Source organism: Hetaerina americana, unplaced genomic scaffold (assembly GCF_022747635.1).
Source record: "Hetaerina americana unplaced genomic scaffold, ioHetAmer1.1.p SCAF_6, whole genome shotgun sequence".
NCBI lineage: Eukaryota > Metazoa > Arthropoda > Insecta > Odonata > Calopterygidae > Hetaerina > Hetaerina americana.
The window spans coordinates 72,183,653-72,203,540 of record NW_027287205.1 but is presented as its reverse complement, the minus strand read 5'-3'; the positions used below and the strand labels follow the sequence as shown (position 1 = coordinate 72,203,540).

General features: G+C 37.9%; 1 protein-coding gene across 1 annotated transcript in view; it reads left to right on the top strand.

Annotated features, from left to right (window-relative positions):
• Positions 1 to 16,452, top strand: part of LOC139695466 (uncharacterized) — a 360,744-nt gene extending 344,292 nt beyond the window's left edge. Inside the window, exon 4 of the mRNA XM_071594252.1 lies at positions 16,194 to 16,452. Within this exon, the coding sequence (XP_071450353.1) occupies positions 16,194 to 16,237 (44 nt within the window). The 3' untranslated portion in view covers positions 16,238 to 16,452. The remainder of the gene's footprint in view (positions 1 to 16,193) is intronic.
• The last annotated feature ends 3,436 nt before the right edge of the window (positions 16,453 to 19,888 follow it).

The following is a 19,888-nucleotide window of genomic DNA, read 5'->3' as shown; positions in this document are numbered from 1 at the left end:
AACACTTTTAATTTGACCAGGAACTTACGCGGGCGGCAATGGGACATATAAAATCGAAGAACTTGTACAAGATACACCTACGTACGAAAAGGTGAACACATTGGCCGTTTAAGAAGTTTCCAAAATAGTTTCAGCGCTCGGGGGCAGCTTTGTTACCCACTGCTCTCGCTCCGAAAACAATATCGAAGGCGGCATCGTTTGATGTCCGAAATCAATATAACATTCCCACGCACCTGAGTCAAGATCAATGAGGATAGATCTTCCCCACATGGTCACACCCTTCGTATTTTGTGGAGAATAAATTTGTGGCTGGACGGGCATGGCAAACGAGATAGTCACGAGAATCACTTCTGCTCCAATAGGGCAGTGGCTATTTTATTGTCTTAACAAATGCTTGTTATCGCTCGCGGCAACGTGCAGATACTAATGACTATTAACAATATTTTTATTCGGTTTACCGTTTAAATAATGCATTTATTTATCCTTCATGCCAACGCACATTTTGCTTGTGGAGACAAGACGCCTTTTGGGGATTTTTTTGTGTATTACTAAAAGATAATGCATCATACTCTCATTACGCTCACCCGTTTGCTTGGAAATTTTTATCTTAATGTATATATTTAATGGGAGGTCGCGGTAGACCAGGGGGTAGAGCGTTGGACTTCTGACCGGAGGGGCCCGGGTACGAGTTCCGGGAAAAACACTGGGCACCTGCAGTTCCACCCAAGCTATGTGATTTTTCGGGTACCAGGTCTTCCTGGGAAACCATAACCGGCACACGGAAAGGAGCTGGCCCCCCTACCCTGATGCGTGAATTTCACGCGCCATCGGGCTTAGTACTGGGTGAACTCTACCATCATGTACCAAACCGACCTTCGGGTTGATTACTGTGTTTATGGTAGAAAAATATATATATATACCTGTATATATATATATATATATATATATATATATATATATATTTATATATATATAATATATTTATTTATTCATTTATTAATCAGCAACGAAATCATCGATGGGACATGATAATAAGCCATTACAATTTCCAATGCTCTTTTCTTTATATATACCGTAGAAAACAGAGATTAGATGAAGCAATGAATGAAATGGACTCTATGTTGTACTGTTTCAGGCTTCACTTCGTGGCATTATTTACGATCCATACTAAAAGATTTTTTACTTTTCCACTGATTTTTATTATAAGCTACATTATAATAAAAATTTGCGGAAGTGCAAATTCTTTCAGTGTGGAGAATCTGATTTTAGCCCATAAGTAATTAATAATTCGTCAAAGTTCCAAATATATCTTCACCTACTTTTATGGATCACTTTAGACTTCTGTAACCACTGGCGAAGGACTTCTTCCTTCCACTTTATGGCCTAAATACCCATGTAGGGCAACTTGTAAAGGAGTACCGCTTAAAAGGCCAAATATACACTCGGACGTGATAGTGAACGATCCCAAGTTCGGAAATACATATTAGAATCATAAATTTAACTCTTGTGTGGATTGCAGAAATAAAAACTGGGCAAAATATTCACCTGACTACACTCCAATATTCCTCAGAAATGGAGCAATACTCTCTTCAACAACAATTTAGGCATAAAGGTGAAAATGGACTAATCAGTATTAATGTCAGATCAAAAATCCTTCATATAATGTCTGAGATTTACATTTTTTCAGTCAACTAAAACATTTAAAAGCTAGAATTCGTAATTAGAGAAAAAATAAAACAGGCCTTATTAGGTTACACAGGAAAATAAATAATAGCGTAAAGCTATTGACAGAAAATTAGCAAACATAAACACAGTATATTAACCCGAAGGTCGGTTTGGTAGGTGATGGTAGAGTTCACCCAGTATTAAGCCCGACGGCGTGTGAAATTCAAACATCAGGGTAGGGCCAGCTTCTTTCCCTGTGCCGGTTATGGTTCCCGGGAATCGAACCCGGGCCCACCGCTCAATAGTCCGACCCTCTACCCCTGGACTAACGATCCCAGAAAATTAATGTTAATCAAGAAATTCCTGCGGCAATATAGGGAGGGTAATCCTAATAAACATTAATTTCGAATACTGGGTGACCATGCTTAATCAAATTCCGGCAATTTAACCTTTCTGAAGTGAACTTACTGGATTATCATTTCTCTTTCAAGTAAAACTTAGTTACTCTTATTAATTCAAAATAACAGCCTGAACGACATTCAATCGATTTCCAAACTGATAACTAATTCCAGTAATACTAAGAACAAAAATGTAGGCGTTGTATCTATTTCGAAGGTTTATGCTTTGCCTTTGCAACTTGGTTTCACTTTTCTCCTTCCTAGTAACCCAATCTGGCAAGACATTACTGCTCTTGGATTTCCAAATATGTGAATGAAACGGTTTTAAAAGTCTTCCACAACGTTCCAGCGATATCATAGGTTTTTGACTGTGTGAAAAGGCATTTCTCAGAACTTTTACAATCGCTAGAGCACCCAAAATAATTAAATATTGCGATTAGATGTCTCCTTTTCTCTTCCAATCCTTATGGTATTTTTATTTTTCACTTCGATTTCCATTCAAAGCAAAGAGAAACGCTGAAATTTTTATCCGTTAATCAATATCGACGAAGAATTAAGCGTATCATCTGTATGGCACCTATTCATCTATGGCACCTGGTATCTGTAAGAACCTATTTAGTTCGATCATCAGAAAAACTGAAGAGCAATACATTTCTATAATAGTTACTGACGTACGCTTGGCCTGGAATTTGCTTCAATTAAATTAAAAAATAAGATGATTCACAACAAAGAATATAAAAGAATTTTAAAATAGCATCTTTTGATGATGAAATAAAATTGATCCCTTTGGTTTATAATGCATCCTGCTTAACCTCGAAGCATATATTTCGGACTGCAGTTTTTTGTAATCTCTTGGCGATATTTAATATTATTTGCTACTCAGCAAACATTTCAACCATTACGTTCACAGTAACAATAAACTCGCTCCTATGTTAAACAGAAGCGACGTCGCCATCAATTGTTGCCATTGCCGCTTAAGCGCAAATAATAAAATGGGAATCATTTTTACGGCACATGAATCCCGAGGAAGCATTAAAACGTCCAATGGCGATGTTTTCCGAGACCTTGCTTTCGTCTTTTTTCCCAGTGAATCGGTCCATTAAATGCAGTTGAAGTTCTTCCGAATGTCATAAACATCCGAAAGCCTACCTAAGTTGGGGCTCCATGGTGCAGGGCGGCGACCACTGCGGCAATCGAGGTGACACGGCTCGACCCCAAAGGGTGCGACAGAACAATGGAAGACCCGGCGTTTTGTTTCTCTCCTTCTTTCAGATCTCGTAAAAAGGAAATATGAAGGGCGAGGGTTCCTCCTTGTAAATGGTGTGCTTTGAAAAGTTGGGGCTCTGCCCTAAATTCCTTCCCTCGATGGCATATGATACGGCGGAGTGTGGAGGTTGGGAAGAAACCCTAGCACCGACTGTTGATTTCTTGTCATATTTACACGTATTAGCATGGAAATTTGGACACACGAGACGGGGTAGGTCTAGAAAATTTTCCAACTATTAAAAAAATATATTCCCGGAAAGGTTCCTGCCCACTTTTAGCATGCTCTATTGTAATGGATTAAATTACTTTCCTCTAGTTTTTGAACGAGTAATACAGATTGATACTAATAGACGAGATATCACCAAACATTGGAGTACAACACTATGAGACGTTCCTAGATTATCATTAAGAAATATCATAGTTAGACAAAGAGTTATCACTTTTCACCATCAAGAAGTTGCAGGCTATCAAAACCAACTCTACAATATCTCCAGTAAATAAAAAACCCTTGTTTAGTAGTTACAGTTTAACATCCTAATATCTCTGAACGTGGTGCTCTCACTTGTCTGAACAATGGCAGCTCTGAACAGAGCCACTACGGACCTTGTCCCAAGTTTCGCACATGAGAATGGCAAAACTTTGGACAAACTGCGGGTTCATTATGAAAACTCAGCGGTAGATGTCAGCCTATTCTAATCACAGTAGCCAATTTAATTGATGGTACAAAAAATTGGTCGCATTTTCTGCCAGAAGTGACGGGACAATATGAAAAAATAATAAATTAGAATGCCGATCGTTCTTGGGAGTGCGTTTGAAGGAGCGAGAGGGACGAGTTTTTAAAGACTCGCGGAAGAATTTGAATTTGCGATCAACGGGAAAAGCAGCATTAAGACACCAAATGATTGCTAACACGTCACCGGGGTGAGCTGAAATACTATTATTAACAAAAATGACTTACACTGATTACCTCGTGCATAATGATGGTAATTTCACTAATTTTTGTGGTTATAGTAAATCAAGGAAATAGTAAAACTAATGTATTAAATAGCATATCAACAGCTAAACGATGTATTTCGTTTCAGTAAAACACAGGAAAATAATTGTGAAAACCATACTGCTTCCTCAGTGGCCCCTGGGTGATGAAAGTAGAACATCATATGTGGACCTACTTCAATTTTACTCCGTTGTCTATAACATTTACATGTGGAAAAATGATTCTCTCGAAAGGCCAATGAAATAAAGAAACTTATTTTTAACAGATTACTTTATAATCAACTTCCAAGACAAAATTAAAGTTGAAAATGGAATGGTTTTCCCAATTCATTTTGGTTTGCATTACCTCAGGATCAATGAGATTGACAATTAGTAACAGATAAAACATGGTAATAAACTTGCTCGTAAACGCTATTTGTAGCTTTTAACCAGAGATAGGGATATTCATAAGCAAGTCTGTAGCAATTCCTCCATCTACGGTTTTATTTCAAGGAGTTTGTCATAATCTTCTTCGTGCATTTTTTCACTGAAACGTAGCATACGCGTTTCGTTTTTTCTGAGCGACGAAAAAATTTAACGCCATGAGTTGGATGGCGTGGGCTTGAAGTGGTTGGGGAAATGTTTCCAATGATTTATGTATGCCCTCGACCGCAACGTTAGCGGCGGCTACAGGCCGATTCCTACTCGTAGGCAATTGCAGTCTTTGCTCCGACGCCATATGCTACGAATCTCAAGAGACGTGCGGACACTTGGTTTGCTTGGTCATGCATTAATGGCCGCTCTTTGGCTTGGGGTTTGATGCTCATTTCTATTCTACTTTCCTCATATAGCCACAGATTTAATTCCGGTCATTGTTTCCTTAGCATAAAATCTTTCACAATTAGATTCTGCCCATGATTGAAAGTAATGCTTAAAAAGCCTCTCATACTTTCAATGGGTAAGAAAGAAAATTTTGGTCGATTGTCCTGCAGATCACACTCCTCTCGTTGTTCCTTGAAGCGCACCATGGGCATTCTACTTCACACGATTGAAAAGGTCTATAACAATCATTATCATTGCCAAGTACGGTTGATAGTAATTAATTTCTCTCTAAAAATTATTTTATTATGGTCACTGTAAACATTCAAGGTCGAATACATGATTAACATAAACTTGCCAGAGTTTATCAAATACGACCAGGTTAACCTTATCGGTTCAGACAGCAAAGAAGCTTGGAAACTACCTACATCATATAGGTCGTGAAATCATACCTCAATTGCTTGAGTGTTTTTGGAGAAATATAAAACTGCGGTTGCATCTCTCATTACAATAACTGCTTCAAATAACGTTCAGAAAAAACGTCTTTTATCACGTCCCAATTTCATCCGAATTCGACTAATAATACACAGTTTTTTTTAATCCATTGTTAAAAATGTAAATCATAAGCTTATCTTTTTTTTAAGTCCCTTTTCAAAAGTAATAGGAATTATTTATTAGTTGATAAACTAATTAATAAACTTATATAGAAATTATTTATTAGTTGGAAAACTGCCCGACTAATGAGATGAAACTTATAATTCTTTCAATTACGAAACTAAAGCAGCAAAACTAAGTTTCATCTCCAGCAGGACCTGTGAAAGTCAACCATACTTACGATGTATCCCTTATCATTAAAAATAAATTTTCCCACTAACAACTCTCTTTGATTTTGCTTCAAGTATGAAAAATACGCTTTGATAATCACTGGTTCAGGGGACAAGCTCCAAATGCTTTTATAATATTTTCCCTTACGACAAAATTATTCTAAACGAATAAAGAGTCAAGAAAAAATAAATGGGTTCAGTGTTGTACGAGATACCTATTTAGATATTTTCAGTGCCGATTACTTTATTTTGATTAGTATATACCGTAGTATGTTGTCATTTGATTCAATAGCGCAAAAAATAACACAAGGGCTAGGTAAATCATTTAGCATTTAGGTAAACTCATGATTACTTAGGTAAATCACACTCTAATACAGGGAGATATTACGTCACTTCACACTCGAAGCCCCCCAATCCCTGATACCTTCTCCATAAAACAGAGAAGGTATCAGGTATTGAGGGAAATGACATTTAATAGAGAAGAATGGATGGCTGCAGTAAACCAATCCTAGGATTGAAATACTGATGACATCCGAAACGTTTATTCAATATCAAAAGTCATAATTTTCCATGCATTAAAAGCATCTGACATCTGAACAACAACTCAACTACAAACCGTCGAGTTGATACTAAAACACGTAATGGCTTCCTTAACAGAATGATAAATGTTCCACAAGGAATCTACGCTGACGGCCAATTGTATTGGCTACATCAGATTTTCAACGGCTAATTGACTGATCATTTGAAATATTATTTGACTTCTTATGAATCATTTGAAAAATTGGAAGCTTAGGCATAATTTGAAATTATAGAATAATAAAACTAATTTAGGAGGGGAATTCTTCCTCAAAAACTTTATCTTTTTCGACAGAAGAATTGTACGAGTAAATGGACGGCAATCTGAATTTCGGTTTGGACGATCCGAGAATTCGGGCAACAATGGATGGGACCGGGTCAGACCGATTTCAGGCACGCAAACAGCCTTGCTAAAAAATAAATCCGCAAAAATTGCAAGAACAGGAAACCCGCAACACGAGAATTTTAATAGGATACCTACTACCGTGTGACGTGTCGACGGGGCCTGGGTGAGATTGGGTGGATCAGGGTGCGGGCTGCGAGGAAGTAATGCGTGGGAGTGTCGGAATGGAGAGTAAATAAACGGAAGGTGAGCGTGAAGGCGGTAGAACACCCTGGGGCACTACAGCCCTGCGTTTGAGTATCTTCATAATTAATGACCATACATATCTGAGGAAATTCGTGCATAAATAAATACTATGTTCGCCGTTTCCTTTGTGTGAAAAAATAGTTAAGGAATTATGTTTTTTAATATGGTTTTGTAAATTCATCACACTTAACTAATTTTTTTCGCATTACATACTTATTCCGTGCAGTTACATTCATGCATCGTTTCATATACAGGTATGCTCTGTACCTGCATGCTCTTGTAGTAGTAGTTTTTAGGGGAGGCGACCGACAGCTAAGGTCATTTGCGCCATAGGGGATGGACAGGAAAGGATGAAGGGTGGAGAGAAACCCGGCGTCGGCATTAGCCTACTCTTTACGAAAGGCGCCAAGGGGTCCGCAGCTTAACGTCCCACCCGACGGACGCCGTACTCACTCAAAGTGCCCTCCACAAAGCACCTCAAGTAGGGATCGAGATACCTCTGAAAAATATTCAACACCGCCGGGATTTGAACCCGCGCCCTCAGGGTGGGAAGCCAGTACGTTAGCCCCCGCACCATCTCGATCCCCTGACGAACTGGGAACATATATAGTATACAAAAAAAATATTCCAATGTAAAACTCTTACTTCAGTCTGCCTAGCGTTGTTTTTGAAGAACTATCTTCGTATTGGATGTTAACTGAAAATGACGCAAATCTGTCTGATGGATACTCTAAATAGAATCCCTACGGAGGAAAAATGTCTCCTAAATAAAAATACAACAGGAATACATATTTGATTTGGAGGTGTATTTAAAAGATTAAATTCCCTTTAAAAATATTTAAATTTGCGGGCCCGATCGTTGCGCCAACATTGTGGACGCAATGGTTAGGACAATGCTCCGACCAATCGAATAAAGCAAGTTCATTCTTCGATGTCATTGGCATTCTATAGTCAAGTGATAACTCAAATGGTATTGATCTTGTACGGTAGTACAAGAGAAATCCCTAATAACACAGAGTCACCCAAAATACCAATAAAATGAATATTGCATTATCATTGAATATTTAGTACATTGGGGATACAAGATTTCAACAAACATTGTCCCTTGATCAGAATCAATTTATTTTCATCATATATCATAATCAGATATTTGCATCTATACCAAAATATGTGTTAAATTTGTTAAAGCCGGGATAAATGTCGGCCTGCTGCAATAACTTACAAAGCACGATGGGGAAAAAATTATTTAATAGAAGTGTGCATCTTGGAATGAAAAGCTTTTTAGATGGGATATAAAAAGATGTTATAAAAACCCTGTTAACCAAAAGAAATGGCATTTGGCTCAGACCGAACTCATGCGTATTGATGAGAGCAGACCGGTTTCAGACGAATTATATGGACGCGACCCCGGGGCCGAAAGTAATGAATGAGAAAGTTTATTTGACATAAACACTTTACGTTTATTACCACATAAAGCTTGAAACAGAATTTCAATTATCATGAGCTCATTGTCGAATAATTCCTGAGAATGTCTAGCATTTCTAAAACGTTAGAAATGCTGCTTCGTTTTATTAAAAACTCCCAATGCGAGTTAATTTTGTAGATACTTTGAGCGTTCTATGCCCACCGCTAACATATAAGAATAAGACAAAATCCCTAAAAACTCGAAGGTTACGTTAAAAGCGTTATGTTTTAATAAATACATTAATATTATGGGACTTAACAAGATTTGTGATATGTGCTTGAGCTGCCCAAGTATTTCTTTCATTTCTGCCCATCTTATACCAATGGTATTAGAAAAGTCATGAGTTCCCAACGCTTTCCTCTTGTTGCTAGATTCCCCATGACCCGTTTTCAGCAACTTTAAAATATTCATGAGGCTGAAGTAACTCTAACACAAAAGAATGGCAATAATGGAAAAGTAATGAGGCCAATATCATTGAGAGTTAAGTAATTTACATTAAAACTCTGAAGTAGTTAAACCGATTAAGCCAAGCGAATATCTTCATGCCTCCACGAGTCGCAATTAAGCTTGAACTACTGCGTCACATGAAGGGCATGGGACGAGTTTACAAATCACTGCACATTGTAGCAGTGTATTCCAGAGAGGGACGCGTGTTGGGCAGTTTCCTCTCGACGATTCACCCTGGTTACGCCCATTCATCAGGGATGAAGTGGTAAGACTCTTTTACACAATCGATAAGTTGAGGTTGACAAATAAGTCGATAATATTTGCCTCAAAATTATCATTTATCACGTAATTGCGTAGCCTACAATTGACTGAAAACATGAGTTTGTCGAAACTTTTGTGCATTTATTGTGTTTTATAGACTTTGTGAATATTTTTCTACATTATCAGCGTTACGCTATAGCAAAATTTACACAACTACAACACTATATATGCAGGGAGACTTTTTAAAATTTTCATCTGGAGATTGTCATCCATGCCGTTAATAATTTCTCATTCAATTTCAACATATTTTTACTAACCTCGTTACTGTGATATTTTGGTTTTCTTATTTAAGACATTAATGCCCCAGGCGTTTATATAATCAACAACCTTAATTCTCTGTCAACGTGGTCCCCTATACACGACACCTACTGGCTCTTTTTCCTTTTTTAAACCTTTGCATTCATATTTGTGTACGTATTACCCTCTAGTATGTTTATTTTTGATTGCCGAGCGCACATTTGCATAAACAATCCCTTGAATAAGATATGGTAGAAAAGAAGGGAAGGGCACTTAATCTCGCCTCAAACAAATACAGTAATGTATAAGCAAATATCATCATAGAGTCTTTTGAATCATCAATTTGAATCAATTTAGAACCACAGTTCAATTCTCCTATGGTTTTGTGATATGTCTTAATAAAATTCAAAGTTGATTTGGAATTAGAAATTTCATGGCGATATAAACGAATAAATAGGATTTATACGCTGCATGTGATCTAGTGATCTACTACCCATCTAAAATTCATATTGAGGCATTACTTGCACAGGTTGTGATCTGATTAAGCTCATTACTTATTTACATACTTACCACACTTTTATTCAGATGTCAGTTCTCTTTTTCAATATTTTCCTACTTTTTCTGACGGTACCTTTACTATTTATACAACCCTACACTATTAAATGAAAACATTTCTGTTTATTGAAACAGGTATTAGGTTATAGATAAAATTTATTTAGAAAAACTTTGGAGAATCTACATCTTTAGAGTACGAGAAAGTGAGTTAGCTACACCTGAAATTTGGGAAACTCGTTCAAGTGTGTGTTGAATTTCACCCAATTATTAATTACATTTTGTTTTTTATGAATAAATAGGAGATTGCCATTGTTACGCACAAAAACATTCATGATTCGTCATTGTAAGCAAAATAAAGCAGATTATTCCTATTCCTTTTATGGCTTTGATTCTTAATTTGTCTCTGAATCATCTTACATTATTGATCTTTAGATATTTTATGATGAAGATGGCTTATTTTTCACTTTTTAGAAATGGCATCGCAAAATATAAAACTATAAGGTGTAAATTTTACGCTCATCTACCCTTTACTGAGCAAAACAGGCATTTCTAAGCAAGTCTTTTATGTACGTTATATAGTATATCATTATGTACTTTTATATATCATTAAGTGATCAGTGACAAAACAACTCAGAACACTCTTGTTTATGATAGCACCGTCCCAATTAAAGCCTCATGAAAGTAGTGACGCGGAAGGTGGTAAGAAACATCTAGCCTTACAAGAAATATTCATAGAATACCACTAGTAGATCACAAGAACGGTTGCCTTTTTCTTTGGAACCGCTAGCATTGCGGTTTCCCATCTCTTTGTAGCTGAGATGCTCATTGTGGTTTCCTAGATACGTTGTAAGAGCGGACAGTATGACTGTATCTGTCAAAACACAAGCGAAAACTGCGATGACTAACATTTATGTGTAGCTTTGAAGGCATTGTGCCTTCGAGAGGTGGTTTTTTCACTTGATTTATAGTCAATAAAGAAGTGGTTGCCAGGTATACAATTTTTTATCGTTACTGCAACCGACGAAACTCGTTGATAATACTCGTCTAATCATACGCCAGCTGTATTGATATTTGGGCTTCCATTCCAAAGTAGTCAAACTTTTAAAAGCCTTTTCATCCGCGGGTTTTCATTTGAGAAGGGTTTTATTCTCATCCGCTCGTCATTCATAAGAGCGAGGATGAATGGAAACGTTTCGGTAGAAGAGAGCGAAGGGTCCTCTGGAGTTTCAAAGAATGGCATGCGGGAAATTTTGTGGTGATGGTAGGAGGTATAAAGGAAGGCGCGTATCGGTGCCGAGGCCGGCGTTTTGAATGCAGCAAGGATATCATACAGACCCTCGTGCGCAATTCTCATCGAATGACTGAAGGGAGGGGAGCAGATGCCCAGTCGTATAAATGGGAAAACTCGAACTAAAAAGGAAGCTGGTTATGGTACGGCAAGTCCGACGATTTGATCGATTGTTAGGCCTACCCCATATGCATAAAATACATGAGTCGATAGTTCCAAGGTAATATAATGTATTACGTAGGATTTCCCTAGAACAGCAAGTTACTTCAAATTTCCTTCTCCGGTAAAGTTAAAGGGGACCATTTTTTAATGAGGCGAGACCGTCTGTACCGCGATGTATGACTGTAACGAAAAACCCATGGCCATAATTGTTGGTCGCAGGGATCGGTAGATGGACTAACTCTAGTGAAACATTAACATTATTTGAAACGCATATTCATGAAAATTATTTTCTAGAGATCCCACTTCCATTTAATATACGCCATTTACACAATTAATTAATAACCATATAAACAGTCCTAGCGAATATAGTTCCATAGAACGACGTTGGCACGGATGCAAAAGGCTTTTATTGTTTTAGTGAATTACATTTACAAAGCGTGTCTCAATTATAAATTACGATATCTTTCAATCTTTACAACTTCAATTGATATAACGCTGAATGAGTGAAATGCTATTTGAACAAAAACTGGATCCATTCTGTAGACTATACATTTTAAAAAATTAAAGGAGATGCAAACTAGATGGTCTCAAATTAGCGGTATGTTTGCACATCTGTTTCTTTAATAATGATATTTCAAAACTATTGATCGATGAAAATACACGAAAGCCAATGTGTGCTTTTTTCGAACATAGTGAAGCTGTCTCCCAAACAGGCACTTAGACGATTATTCTATCAAATACTTTATCGCCAGCTCCATTACGAATCCTCGCGCACTGCCGGGGCGTGTGATTAATCTAATATATTATTATTGTAACTACTCTTATTTTTAAAATTTCGTTACGTTCCATTTCGTTGCGGTTATTTTGCAGTGGTATCTCGATCCCTACTTGAGGTGCTTTGTGGAGAGCACTTTGAGTGAGTACGCCGTCCGTCGGATGGGAAGTTAAGCTGCGGACCCCTTGGAGCCTTTAGTTAAGAGAGGGCTAATGCCGACGCCAGGTTCCTCTCCACCCTTCCTCCTTTCCCATCCATCCCTAATGTTGCAAATGACCTCAGATATCGGTCGCCTTCCCTAAAACTACTACTAATAATTTCGTTACGATTTGGCAAATATTCCTGTGTCAACGGTCTATTGATACACCCTTAAAATGCACTAGAAGAACAAACATGAAGCGCATTTAAAAATAATGACAGTTAAAGATTTTCGAAATTCCCAACCAAACCTTTCCCATCACACATGACCCAGGTTCACACCATACAAAGCACTGTCCAACATAACACTCCGTCCAAAATCACGCGCTATTCTCCATGATACCCACATTTTTATATCATTAGGGGGACGCGGCAGTCCAGCGGGTGGAGGGTTTGTCTACTGACCGGAGGGCCCAAGATCGATTCCTGTTTGGGGGTGCCTCTGTTCACCCTCAGCTACACCCATACTGGGCGGTTTTTCGGGTAACATATTTCCCTGGGCAATCATAGGCGGTACAAGGAAAGGAAATGAATCCCTTATCCTGATGCGTGAATTTCACAAGCCGTTCGGCTTAGTACCAGGTGAGCTCTACCCTCACCTATCAAATCGACCTTAGGGTTCATAGCAATCGTTTATGATTATAGTTTTACTTGCATTTGAATTCGGGAAACCAATTTTTAACCGTCTCCTAAACCAGTTAAAGAGCGGCCTAATTAACATTATAACAGCGTAATAAAAATTTAACAAAACATAAATTAATCAACTATGAGTTGCCTCGAGGGATACACATTTTGCAGTCAACATTTTAATTTTACACCATGAAGACACACTATCCAGGCAAATATTGTTTAAAATAAGAAATTCACTTACTATTGCTGCTTTTCAGGAACTATTTTTTTATTGCGGGTTCATGTCTGAATTTTAGGTCTTCCCTACAACTCTTACTCTTCTTCACTTTTAATTATTCAACAGAAGTCCCATAAAAACCTATGCACATCAAACGGAAACTTCCATATACACGATCTACCCCAAAAATAAGGAGATCGATTTTTTCCGGTCTACTAGTACGGCTGGAGTTGCGGAGATAAATGGCGGGAAATAGGGTGGGAAGTCTTGGGAAAGCAACGCGACCCGCGTCAGTCGTCTGCGGCCCGTTACGGCGTGCGGATCGTTGCTAGACTGGACTCCTGTTCGAAGATCACGCCACGAATTCACCATGTCACGTTCCATGGATCAACAATACGGGATAGAATTGGAAATAAATCTCAAAAAATCAGGTTCGGGAGACGAAGCAATGTCCCAAGGAATGGTTTTCCGCTGACACAAGACGTTCCGGGAGGGTAGAGAGGAGGTTGACGACGAGGTATGCCCTTGACGTCTGTCAACGACATATTGCGACAAAAATATGCGTATCATGAGAGATCTGTTCAATTCTGATTAACGCCTTATGATCCAAATGTTAGCGGAAGAGCGCAATATTCCAAAATCCACAGTACATCGCATTCTGACAAAAGATTTAGCCAAGGTAAAGTTGTGTACCAAGATCGTCCTCAAGGGGCTGTCCGAAAATCAAAGGGCAGCTCGTGTGACAATCACGAATGATCTCTTGAATCTCGCCCCAGCCGCCCTACAGCACGGATATTATACCGCCGGATTTCTTTTTGTCCCAAGAATAAAAAGGAGCTTGAAATACAATACTGGATAACGTCAAAGACGCCGTGACGAGGCGCCTGAAGGGGGTTCCCGTCGACGCCTTCCGGCGTACCGCGACTGGCCAAGGCATCGGTGCGTCGATGCACAATGGTGCTACGTGTATTTTGAAGAATTTTAGTAATGTGTACTTCGATCTGCAACAAATATGTTCCCAGATTTATCATACTTATTATTGGGACCGATCCTGTATTAAACACTTTAACGTAAACCGCGTGCTTATTCAGATTACCCGTTACAATTTTGGTAGAAAATGAATAATTCTTCTCGAAGAGAAGTTAATTATTTTCAGAATTCACTACGCTCTCGATTAAATCGTGTGTGGTGATAATATATAACAAAAAAACGGGCACCTTTGCATACATTTAATATCAACGTGAGAAAAACATTCATCAAATGGGAGAGCAAATAAGAAATCGCAACGTTATGAGGAAATTTTATCTTGAGCCCGAATTTTATTTACGTGGAACTTACAGGAAGTACTGGGAATGAATCACGAGCTTATTTGAGCGGAATTGAAAATGATACCTGCGATTTTTTTAAGCGCTCGCTGATTCATGTGTTGTGCCCCACAAAACCGAGTCACCTTTTATAATTGCAAAACAACTTGATTAAAGATTTACCTTATGCTTTCGCAGATCATTTCAAACATTCTAGAAATTAATTTGAGGAATGGAGCTTTGGTAACACAACCACTTGAGGATTTCCCACTTCTGCCGAAGGTTCAGAAGGTGTTTTTCTTAAAGACGTGAAATACGAGGGTCATCCGGAAAGTAGTACCCGTTCGTGAAATAAAGACACAAAAGTAAATATTAACAAACATAAAAAATTTTATTTGAAAGAGGATACTTTAAACTACTTCTCAACATAATCTCCAAGCAAATTAAGGCATTTGTCATAACGTGTGACAAGTTTCTGTATTCCTGCTGCATAGTCCTTCGCCGCCAGCTCATTGAGATACGCGAGGGACCCATCTTGCACAAATTTTTGCATAATGCAGATGGTGTTTAACAATTTCATGAACAATTGTTCGAGAAACATTGGGAAAATGCTCACTGATGTCATCAATTGTGACGCGCCGATCGTTCCTCGCGAATTCGTCAACTGAGCTCACCAGTTGGTCTGTAATGACAGACGGTCTCCCCGAACGCTCATCGTCGTGTGTGTTCCCCCTCCCCATGTTGAAGTTGCGACACCACCGCCGAACAGACGACTCGTCCATTACATTGTCTCCATACACCTCCTTTAATTGGCGATGAATATCACATGGGCGAACGTTTCTTGCATTGAGGAATTTAATCACTGCCCTCACTTCACAACTGGCGGCGTTCTCAATTTTTTTAAACATTGTAAACAATCACAGAAACAACACAGGCAATGCTAGCGTCACGCAACTTGGGTCAGAGAAGGCAGACAAGCCACTGAAGCTAACTGACCTCGTCCAGCGGCTACTCGCGTCGTCAGCACTTCATGCGGCACGAACGGGTACTACTTTCCGGATGACCCTCGTATTTATTCGCTATTACTTCACGGAATATTTTTCCATGGTGTCTCCTGATTTCATATCTGGTAAACAGTCCATAATAAATTCAGAGGTTTTATTTCCAGAGAGAAAAAGATCCCAATACAAAGCATCAATTAAATCAAACATTATAAATAATTGAAAAAATTGAATTAAACGTTAAAATTTCGTGAAAGTAGTCTTTTCTCGACCTAATTGGGCTTGTAGTTTAAGTCTTAGCTCCTCTTTAGCGTAGGAAACAGGCCCTAAAATATTTGGAAATAAGCTTAATTACTGGATATCTCACCCAGGTCAAAGTTGATATTCTCTCATGAAAAACCTATGCCTTTAGTTCGACGCAATTAGAAATATTGTGAGCTGGACATAATGTTTTTATTAATCCACTTTTTTCTCTCGCTCATAGGTCCAAGAAAAGGAGGAGGGAGGCCTCGCAATGTCATGAACTAGGAGACGGGAAAAGGGAATAGAGAAGTGAAGGAGCGGGGAAGAGAAGAGGTAAAAGAGGAGGAAGAGATCGGAAGAGATCGGAAGACGGAAGAACAGAAAGGAAAGCAGAGCACACCTGAGGAGGAGTCCTTGTGGCGTGGGGCAGCCAGCCTTAAAAGTTGGCCGCTGCTAGGACCTGAAAGTCTACTATGCGAATAGATATCAAGACCATAATTGCGGTGAGTACATGTCCTCTCCTGAACTCCCTTTAAGTCTTAAGTTGGATTGAGAAACGTTCGATCACACTGCATCGTCATCGGTTTCGATGTTTTGTCAGCGAATACGAGAACATGAGCCCTATCTCGGGCCTGGGTACGCTGCATGTCCCATTTGGTAGTGTTGGATCATTACCAATCTACTACTGAAACCCCAACAGCCTGGTAAGAATAAAATTGGTTGGTGTTAACCAGTTTTAAACTTGCGTTTCAGCATATAATAATAATATGGCCCACAAGTATAGTTCGCCTCAGTTTTGCGTTCTTGCTACGCTCAAACTATGAGCATAAAGACAGGAAAATAAAAGGAAAACGTTGTCTAAATGTAACTCCGGTAAAATTAGAATTGAATTGATACATTATTCATGACGTGCAGAAGTATATTTTCGGGGTTTCTAAACAACGCATTTAAATTTTTCAATCTTTATCTATTTTTCACGCAAATACACAAACTCAATAAAACTGCTCAATATTTACGTATGAAACTCAGCTCTTTGAAATATCCTCAATCGCAAAATAAAATGATTGTTTACAGAAATACCTGGAGGAAAAACAGCTCGCTGTTTTGAGAATAACTCTCCGATCACAAATCAAAGTGAAACCATTCAAAGGGCTACTTTGGTATTCCTTAGGTGAAATTGCTATTTACTAAACATTATGTAAACATTCGAAACATACCCTTCCGTATTTCATCGTACAAGCCGATGCTGGTGATGACCATTAAATCAAAATGATTCTATAAGAAAAAATAAGTAAAAATAAACGTAAATGAGGCCTTAATTTCAAGGAATGTAAAAAGTTAGTACGACTTTATTATGCCAAATATGAAAATATGATTTACCTTATAAGATGATTCTGGTTAATTGGTGATTCAAGCGGCAAGGCCACGCCATTCTCCTCAATTTCACACATGCATGCCTCAGTTGGGTCGAATAGAAAGTCAACGTGGGGTCTGCAAATAAAATTGACTGAACATTAATTAAATTAATCCATATACTTTAATCTTTGTAAACATTGAACAAATAATTGACATAATCAGTACCATTGCAGTTGCACTACCGTAATATTTAATCAGGATTCCACAATGTCTACTTTAACTACTGTATGCTCAAGAATATTTTCCCTGTATTCCCTTTACATACGCTTTAACTATTTTTAATTTTATCTCGGTAAATATTTGATTTCACTGGTACAAAAAGAAATAAAAATGTTAGGATACAAGTACTGTGCTATCACTTTACACATTTAAATTAGTCATTTCAGTAAAAAGTCATGTTTGTTACATTTTTTATTTTATGCATACTTTGTAATCGTTCCTGCACAAAAGAATTGCAGTTTTTTATGCATCACCATCATGACTATTCGACTAAAGATTCTCTATCGACTAAGTACGCGCAAAATAACTTAGCCGAACTACACCTTTGCCGATGCACATCACACTAATTCCCAAGTTCAGAATTTGGCATCTAGGCTTTGAAATTGAATACAAAGACTCGAAACGAGCCCACTTGTATGGAGACTTAAATAAATTCGACGTCCAGATATGGAGCGCAAGCCACTCGTCTCGATAGACAGAGGCGATGAGATCACCAAAAAGAAAGGCTGAAGGTCCTAACGAAATATATTATGAGTACCCTTTCTGTCGGCCAAAAGATAAGAGGGCGCCATGACGAAGAGCTGCACGAACTGTCCATTAGCGTGAAAGGTGTTACTTTATGCATGAACGAGCACCAATGCCTCCACGTTTCCTACCGCGGCGGAGATCATAGAGTTTAAATACTCCTTTTCGTCCGTCCTTTCATCAAACCGGCTTCGTTCTCATTCAAACTGGATTTGGCAAGAGGATTGAGCTACCACTTACAAATATCATTTGAAATTTAAAGAAGACAATCGTATAATTAACTTTAAGGATTGTGCTGTGTCACATGAAAAATGCAATGGAAGGGGCGAAGTAAATAAATAAAAGCCGAGAACAAACGACTACTTTCTGCAAGTGTTCCATCAGTTGAAACATCAAAGTTTATCCAACATTAGGCTCTGTTGAAAAGAGTTCATATTATGTTTATACATTCAAATCGAAACTCATTTTTCTGTTATCCCCAATCGTCAACTGCTAAACATGTAATGACATTTTCTTTTATGTACCTAAATATGACAGTTTACAAATAGATACTGCTTATGCAGACCACAGGCAAAAAAATACTGCTAATGGCAAAGCTTTAAATTAAATTAATCATTCTCGGGGTATATTTGGCGGAACATTTTTGATAAGAATAGAAAAACAATGCTATTCAACAAAATTAATTTATTATTTAAGGCCATAAATTAAATAACTTTTGAGGTATGGCAGCGTTTTTCTACCCTAATCGACTTTTAATCAAATAAATTTGTATTTCCATTAGCAGAAGACGATCTTCTTCTTTTGTAGATAATGGGGCTTATAAAACTTTTAAATGGTTCCCCCCTCCATTCTGAATAACTTTATGACATGAACTGGAAAAGCAGTTGTCAAGAGGCTTTTCTGGATGGATGGGAAGCGAGGTAGGGAGAGGAAAAGAGTAGGTATGTTGGATGGCATTAAAGGAGCCAGAAAGTGTACAGAACAGAACGAGTGAACAAAAATATCGGAAATTGAATGTACCCTTAAATACATATAACTGTATTCTTACATACTTAGAAATTCCAGGCAAACACGTCATCGAATATCTATGAATCCAACGCATAATATTTTATTAACTACAAGCCTGTGAATCACTACTGATAAAAAATTCGCCGCCTGGTTAAATCAAAGGCTGAAGGTTTGAATCTTATTTATCACACCTAAATAATACTTACAACTATAACGTTTCATCACAAAAAAAACTTTACATTCGTTTACATTCCGTTTGTATTCGAACTCAAACAACAGGCATTGATGACAAGATAAATGATCTTAATCTATAATGTGCGTTTTTCAAACCAAACGAAGGCTTGAAATCTTCTCCAGGATTTATTTCATAGTTTCATAGAGAACGATTTACAGTTGCATGACTTATCATGGCATGGAATTTGAAAGTGAGCATAAGATTTAAAAAATGCCATTTAGTATTACATCTTGGTTAACAAATGGCATTTTTTACCTTTGCCATCAGGAATATTTACTTGATTCGATGAATCATTGAATTATTATCAATGGACCTTATTAACTGAAACTGTTCGGTGCAACCCATGCGAAAAGAATGGACGATATCGAAATTTAATAATAAAAATTTGTTAAATATATTCAATCCAATTTTAAAGCTTTTTCAATTCATAATTTCCAGTATTTCCAATTATTTTCCATCATACACATTTCTCCATTATGACTTATGTTTGAAATATATGGTTTTTCTTAGTGAATAATGCCTCCCTTTTACTG